The sequence below is a fragment of the Argopecten irradians genome, unplaced genomic scaffold, assembly GCF_041381155.1.
Source record: "Argopecten irradians isolate NY unplaced genomic scaffold, Ai_NY scaffold_1163, whole genome shotgun sequence".
In the NCBI taxonomy this organism is placed as follows: domain Eukaryota; kingdom Metazoa; phylum Mollusca; class Bivalvia; order Pectinida; family Pectinidae; genus Argopecten; species Argopecten irradians.
Genome location: NW_027188630.1, coordinates 1 through 8,011, shown reverse-complemented (window position 1 = coordinate 8,011; position 8,011 = coordinate 1). Strand labels below are relative to the sequence as shown.

The window sequence follows — 8,011 nt, the reverse complement described above, 5'->3', positions numbered from 1 at the left end:
GGACGGCCTCCCATGTATGCGGTGTGTTGCGTGTATGTTGTGCGAGGTGAGTGTACTGGGAGACTGCGGTATGTTCGTGTTGTGTCTTCTTGTATAGTGGAACTGTTGTCCTTTTTATAGTGCTATATCACTGAAGCATGCCGCCGAAGACACCAAGCAACACACCCCACCCGGTCACATTATACTGACAACGGGCGAACCAGTCGTCCCACTCCCTGTATGCTGAACGCTAAGCAGGAGCAGAAACTACCACTTTTATAGACTTTGGTGTGTCTCGGCCAGGGGACAGAACCCAGAGCCTTCCTCACAGGGGCAAACGCTCAACTCAAGGCCAAAAGTGAGGCGGTGCCAAGGGAGGCACACCCCACCCGGTCACATTATACCGACAACGGGCGAACCAGTCGTCCCACTCCCGTTTTGCTGAGCGCTAAGCAGGAGCAGAAACTACCGTATTTTCCGGAGTATAAGCCGCTACTTTTTTCCCTGAAAATCGGTAGTGCGGCATATACACCAGTGCGGCTTATCCGTGGACGAAAACCAAGATCTGACGATGTTTTTGCATTATTACGTCGTGATTCACATGTGAAAATCGTTAGTTTTACTCGCCAGTTTTGTTAAGTTATACATCGACAAAATCACTGTAAAAGTGTTTAAAAGATCAAATATGCAATGAAAATATATTAAAGATGAAAATAATTACGTATCAGATGCATGTTCATTCGTAAAATTGTTTATTCACGGAAAATCGGCAGACTGAAGCGTGGTGTTTTCAGTCACAACACAATGGCGGTTTAGTAAAGTTATCCATCCGAAAAAATCACTGTAAAAGTGTTTAAACTATAAAATAGTGATGAATATATAATAAAGATAAAAATAATAACGTATACCAGATTCATGTTCAGTCGTAAAAAATGTTTTAATTCACGGAAAATCGGCCGACTGAAGCGTGGTTGTTTACAGTCACAACAAAATGGCGGACTGATTTCGCTATCGATTTTGCTGCAGGATTGTTACCAAGAAAATAATAACTAAAACGTCAAAAATCATCAAATATCAAACAATAAGTTACATATATTATGTGTGTGCAAAAAATGTCCGCAGACAGCAAGAAAACGATCTTCTGAATGACTGCTAACTTGCACACGTGTTACACTCGGTCAACATGTGTACAGTTGGAAGTAGACTAAAGGTTACACATTGTGCACACGGTGTGAACTACGAGTGGACACGGAAGTGCACGAGGTTTAGACTACAGGTAGACACGGAGTGCACGAGGTTTAGACTACAGGTAGACACGGAGTGCACAAGATTTAGACTACAGGTAGGGACACGGAGTGCACAAGAGTTAGACTATCAGGTAGACACGGAGTGCACACTACGTGTGAACACGGTGTCCACTACAGGTGGACATCGTGTCCAGGTAAAAATGTCCACTACATCAAGACCACAGACAGACTAGATGATGTGCCACAGAGATGTATTTATTCTGCAGTCTATATGGACTTTGACAGATAAATATTTATTGCGATCAGAAACATAATATTTATTGCAACATAAAAATTGCCGTTAATTACTGGAAATCATTCGTACTGTAATGTTTATTTGAATAATACATATAAAGTAAAATGTATCAATATATTAACAACAAGGGATTGGCGGAAAATGGCACATCCTCATCTTTGGATGGCCGAATATTTATTAAAAGTTATTTTAAGGTTATTTAACACTTTTAACTTGTATTTTCTGTGAGTAAAGGTGCGGCCTATAAATTTAAGCGCCACAAGACATCATAAAAGAGAGAACGTTATGATGACGCCGCCACCCTTGCTGGCCTTGTAACTGTCAAATTTAACTTATTGCCTTAATAGACAATATAAATTCATGTAATTATAGACATTATTTAAAAGAATAACAGGTGAACATATCAAAATAACCAATAATTACTAAATTGGCACTCGGTTATAATGTACATTTGGCAAAGCAAAAGTCAAGTTGCTCATAAAAGAAAAACAATCCTTGAAAACCTTCCAATGGGAAGGGCGTACCGCCACTACCCTGGGAATAAATAGTTACAAAAAACCTGCAAAGAATTAAACATTAAATATCAATGAAAAGAAAAAGAGTGAGAATCAAAATAATGTCTCTGAATTCCAAATGGATTGGGCGTACCGCCACTCATCCAAGTGAAATCAATAAGTCCATACAAAACAGAATCTCACAATATACTTCTAGTTACATACATGTATATGTACATATAAAGAAAGAGCAAATCATGGAGGGCGTACCGCCACTATTCCATTGCAAAGAAAAGTCATCTAACTATAAATGTACTGCCAAAAATAATTTTAACAACTGTATGTTAACACAGATAAAACTATTCAAGACACATTCATATCTGACAGAGCAGGTGAGCGGATATATTTCTTAAATGCATCAGTTTTCCAACGTCCTAAAGTGCGTAGTTGTGAATCAGAGAAATTGCATGTCGAACTAGCATGACTGGCTCCTCCAATGCGAAAGGAGTGACCTTTGTATCTAGAAGCATCTAAACCACAGGTCAAAAGGCAATCATGAACTAAGGATTCGAATCTTCTCCGAGAAAGGGGATTCGAAAGTTTGTCTATATGCAGGGCTTGTACCGGACAGAAAGGATGTCGAGGTAGAGCAACAATAGGAACCGAATGGGGTTGTTGACTAATGTTGTGTTTGAAGTTTTTGAAAACTAGATGAACTTTGACAGCCTGATCATTCTTCACTTCAAACGACACATCCTCTAACTGTAATACTCTTTCAGATTGTGGCTTGGTAAAAGCTAACAACTCCCCAATCCGGGCTAAAGCATAAAATGCTGTTGTGAATATAGCCCGGAACATCAGGTTGTCATAACTACCTGTAACCATATGTGGCAAACACCGGCATAGACGATGTAAAATTGGTTTGTGTGGGTAAGCGCGTATCAAAAGAAGGAGCTAATCGAGCTACACTCATTTGGACTGCTTTGCGAACTAAGAAAACCTTATTGGGTCGTACATATTATTGACCTTGTGTACAAAAGCTAAAGCAGAAAGCTGGGACAATATTGTACTATGAGCCTTCCCATTTTTGTAGGCATAGGCAACATAAAGGGCTACAATAGTATATATGATACAGGAAACTGTAATGGAATGCCCAAATAAACCTTGCAAAAGTCAGAATTTACTCTGAAGGGCTTTATTATATAAATTTCCTGGATGCTGGGGTAAGAGATGCATGTACAAGGCTGGTTAACGTTAATTAATAAATTGGCACTGCAGGCTTCAGATGACTGGGGCACTGTTGTTGGAAGTCTGTCCGCAGAGGGCAGCAGTGTCTTGAAAACTCTACCTGTGAACGAGACAAAGCCGCCACGTTCTGAGCACCAGGAATATGAGTTGCCCGTACCATGATATTATGTTGCAGGCAATTCAAGACTAATATACGAATTAGGGCCATAATCTGGGGGTCCCGAGAAGTCTGATTATTTATGATAGACACTAGAGACAAGTTATCAGTGAATAACCAAATAGCCTTTTGCGAAAAATGTGCTGCCCATACCACTAACGCTACAACAATGGGGTAGAGTTCCAAAATGTTGATATGTGGTGTTTCACATGGGAGGTTCCATGTACCAGAAAACCACGAGTTGCCAAATACAGCACCGTATCCTATTGTGGATAAAGCATCTGTATATAAACTCAATGTGTCTGATGTCAGCCAGGTATCCGAGAGGAAAAAACTCTTTCCGTTGAAACGATCTAAAAATTCGCCCCACATGTTCAGATCTGCTCGACCACCACTATTAAGACGAATTTTGTAACTAGGTTTTCTAATACCTTTTGTTAAGTCTATCAATCGTCGTAGAAATGGGCGACCAGGTACCACAACACTGGTTGCAAATTGAAGTTTTCCAATAATGGACTGAAGTTCTTTGAGAGTTATTTTCTTTTTGTTCTGGAATGCTCTACATAGATTCCTACATTCATCTAATTTGTCTAATGGCAATCTAGCTTCTTGTAATATTGTATCTAATGTAATGCCAAGAAACGGCATGACCTGGTCCGGGCCAAAAGTTTTATCTGGAGCCAGGGGTACTCCTATCTCTGAACATAATTTAGTAAAATTTTTGGAGACTTTGAGCACATTGGAAAGGGAAGATTCGATAAATAAAAAAATCATCCAAAACATGAACTATGGCTGATGCTTTGCAGTGCCGATATGCCGCCCATTCAATGGCCGTACTGAATGCCTCAAATATTCTACAACTTTCAGCAAGTCCCATGGGAAGACACTTATCATAATAAAATTGATTTTTCCATTTAAAACCGAGTAGGTGCTGCTGACTTGGATGAATTGGAATTATCCGAAATGCGGACTCTATATCAGTTTTAGCCAAACAATGCATTTGGTAGATGTTTAATAAATGAAATAGCATCTTGAATATTGTACTGATATTCTTCAGGTTTTGTAATGATGGGTAAGCGCTATCAAAAGGGATCCCATCATTCACTGCTACACCATTGGGATAACTGAGGTGGTGAAAAAAACTTAAATTGACCTTCTATCTTCTTTGGAACTACACCTTGAGGACTTATATGCATATTAGGAAAAGGGGGGCTCTACAAAAGGCCCAGCAATTCTGCCTGCCTCTAATTCTTTCTTTAACTTCTTATCAACCACCTCAGGGCATATCAATCGCAGATTTTAAATTATTGCAAGTGTGGCCCATGGACTGCCTTCAAAGTGAATTTCAAAACCTTTTGAGAAACCATTGATTAAAAACATGGCTTTATCCTTGTCATACTCCTCAAGTACCAGTGCTAATGCTTTGACATTAATAGGGCATGTACAATGTCGAGTTAGTTGGGGTCCAAAACCACTACCGCGGGGGAAAAATCTTGGCTGTTGTTGGAAGTGTTTTGACGGGGACGAAAAGTTTGCAAAACGCGGGGGTGTCTGTATATGTGGACGGGATGTGCTCCATAACTGGGCATTGCGTTACCGATGTTTGGCATTACAAATGCCACATTTATGGGAGTAGCGACAACCACCACAATACTTGCCCGCGAGCAAATTTGTGACATATTCCCGGTTTATTTTAGTCGATGATCCCGAGGTGATTATTTATGGACGACGGACAGAGCTTCAAATTCGAAAATAGCTCGAGATGAAGCATGTCCAAAATGTTGATATGTGGTGGAGGGGAGTAATTAGCATTTGCGCGGAGACGCCGAAAATTGGTGTCATAAAATTGCCAATCAGCTGGTTTTGATGCTAAATTGCGTATCATGGATTGGTACTTGAGGAGCTGAGGATATGCTGCCTGATCATTTAAACAATAAACGGCAATATAAATGGAGAACTTCGTCGTCCATTCTTCGATGGTTAGGGGTTTGTTGGTTGTGTCTTTGTGTACCCACTGAATGTTTGTATTTCCACTGTCATCTGTAGACAGTACCATTTGTAAAGAGTCAGTGTTCTTTTCTGTTATTGAACTCATGTCCACAAACGTAGCCCATTAGGTATGTTTTGTTTAATTTTAGGATCAACCAGATCCACTAGTGGGGTGGTTTATCTGAGCCCCGGCTGAAAAACTAGTCAGTTCATCAGAAGTTAGTTGTCATACTGGCGAGTTGATTAGCAGGAAGGATTATCGAATCTAACCCACCTACAGAGTCCTCCACGGTGACAGCACTCGCACTAATGATTAGAGGTGGCTGGTGTATTTGAGGTCGTGGGTGGAGGTCCTACGTCTTGTGGCATGGCACTGCCGACTGTGCATTAGCAGCCAATACCGCCAGTTTTATTGTCCCGGTTTGGTTCCTTGCCTCCTGTAAGCCTGCTTTAAAGGCCTCCTTCATCAGGGCCTTTAACGGTCTTCAGTTATAGAGGTTGTCCCCCTTTCAGGTTCCTGGGACAAATCCCTTGAATCGGCGTCCGGCACAGAAGCTGTGTTAGCCTGTTGTTGTTGCGGCTCTGGCGCATGAACATTATTTGTAGCTGCCGTCCGGCGCTTCTTGGGAGGCAAATGGTCTAGGAAATAAAGAAGGAAAGCCAAACACTTTTTTTTTTTTTTTTTTTTTTTTTAAAAACCTTCACTTCTCTTATTTACAAGATACAGGAGCACTTAACAGATGTACACCCCAACATTTAATGCAATGGTAAATATCCATACATTGACAACAAATCTCTAAAATTTGAAAAGAAATGTTGCTATAATATGAGAAAAAGGCAGGGTAAAATGATATTGTAGGGTGCATAAATGCTTATCATAAACTCGAGGGACTCAAAATCATATTATTAATAAGATATGATTTCAACCAATAATGTCGATTATGTAATGTAATATAGATTATTAAGTAGCCGGCCAAAGGCAAGGCAAAATTCAAGAATTAATATAAGGCAAATTGAGTCAGACTCACAAGTAATCCATTCTGATGAAGCCGGCCAAAGGCAGGGCAAAATTCATTTATAATGTAAACATTTTAAAATTCTGAGCCAGAGACTCACAAGTAATCTTATTCTGATGAAGCCGGCCAAAGGCAGGGCAAAATTCATTTAGTATTGTAAACGTTCAAAATTCTGAGCCAGAGACTCACAAGATCTACTAACTTCATATATAGTACAAGCAGCTCTGGGTTTACACCTCTACCGAAGCAGAATATGGCGTATATGCCGAAGCAAGGCCCTGAGAAGCGGTACATTATTAAAGAAAGCAACTATTTTTTTTTTTTTTTACACAGTTTAAAAGTATTTTGTAATGTAGTCAATAATAGATAAGCTTATATTGATTTACTAAATATTGCTATACAGTTGCTCCAAGAATACTATAACAGACTCCAAAAGAATTAAAACTAAATAATATATAATAACTGAAAAGCATAAACTTGCAAGAAATTCAATTTATGAAAGGCTATTTAAAAATATTGTTGTCTGAATTGAAATGACAGTCTTCGCATAATAAAGCTATTGGGAAAGGGGGGACAACTCGTATCAACACGCATGAACAACGACAGCTGAAAGTCTAATCTGAGCCGAGGGCAAAAATCACACAACTTTTAATAGATCGAAAGTAGGGTTTCTGATCCCGAAGATGAACACCGTCAGTGTGTAAAAGAGGAAATACATTCCAGATTGACCGCCTATGGTCCCAAAGAATAGCCCGAGGCATACACAAACGTTCTGCTAGGAGAGAATTAACCTGAGAAACACGATCATTGTAAACTTCTACCGATACATCCCCTTTACGAGTGCGGGTCGAGGCTCGGAAAAATAACTTACAAACTGCAACCTTTCTAACACCACCTATATCTAAGAGCCAATCTACAAATGCACACAACTCCCGAACAACCGACTCTGGGTCTGCCGAAGGACTACTCAAATCATTGCCTCCGCACTGTAAACAAACCAAGTCAAAATGTGACTCGCGATAACTGCGTGAAAATTCTCTTACGATTCGATTGATACTACCGCCAGGAAGCCCAGTAAATCTAACTGAATCATACTGAAGTCCTAGATTCGACCGAGATGGTAGCTCGTTTACATAACGTGAAAGCCGAGATATAAAGCTATGGCCCAACACTAAAACATTCCTACGAGACGCCATTACGCTGTCAGACATGGTTCATTGGAACACGTGTTTGACCCAATCATGTAAACAAACCGCATATATCTCAAGCGAATTCACTCACCAGGAATCCAATGTGTCCTGTACGTAGAAAAAACAGATGTTTGAAAATGTTTTCTGTGATCTATGTGTAGAAGTTTTCTGGAACAGCTGGAGGAATTAAAGATGGCGGTCAGCTGAAAATTTGATCTGGCCCCTATGGGGTTTACACTCGGAAAAAGGGGTCATCGATCATGTGATGTCGATTAGCCAATGAAAACGCATTGTGATAAATAAAGCCGGGAAATTTAAATCCAGTCATCTGCGCTTGTGAAAAAAGTTGTCTATTGCTAGACTTTTTATTTATAACATTTACAAGTGCATTTATAT

At 39.9% G+C, this 8,011-nt stretch overlaps 2 protein-coding genes across 2 annotated transcripts; both read right to left on the bottom strand.

The window, feature by feature from the left end:
• Positions 1-2,378: 2,378 nt before the first annotated feature.
• LOC138314003 (uncharacterized) lies at positions 2,379-2,900 on the bottom strand. The gene has a single exon (XM_069254215.1). It carries the CDS (start codon positions 2,898-2,900, stop codon positions 2,379-2,381), a length of 522 nt encoding a protein of 173 aa, XP_069110316.1.
• A 2,984-nt stretch (positions 2,901-5,884) lies between these two features.
• On the bottom strand, positions 5,885-7,621 carry LOC138314002 (uncharacterized). Its single transcript, XM_069254214.1, has 2 exons — positions 7,195-7,621; positions 5,885-6,048 (listed from the first exon to the last, which is right to left on the bottom strand). The coding sequence occupies exons 1-2, from the start codon at positions 7,619-7,621 to the stop codon at positions 5,885-5,887; spliced, it is 591 nt and encodes a 196-aa protein (XP_069110315.1).
• Between the last annotated feature and the right edge of the window lie 390 nt (positions 7,622-8,011).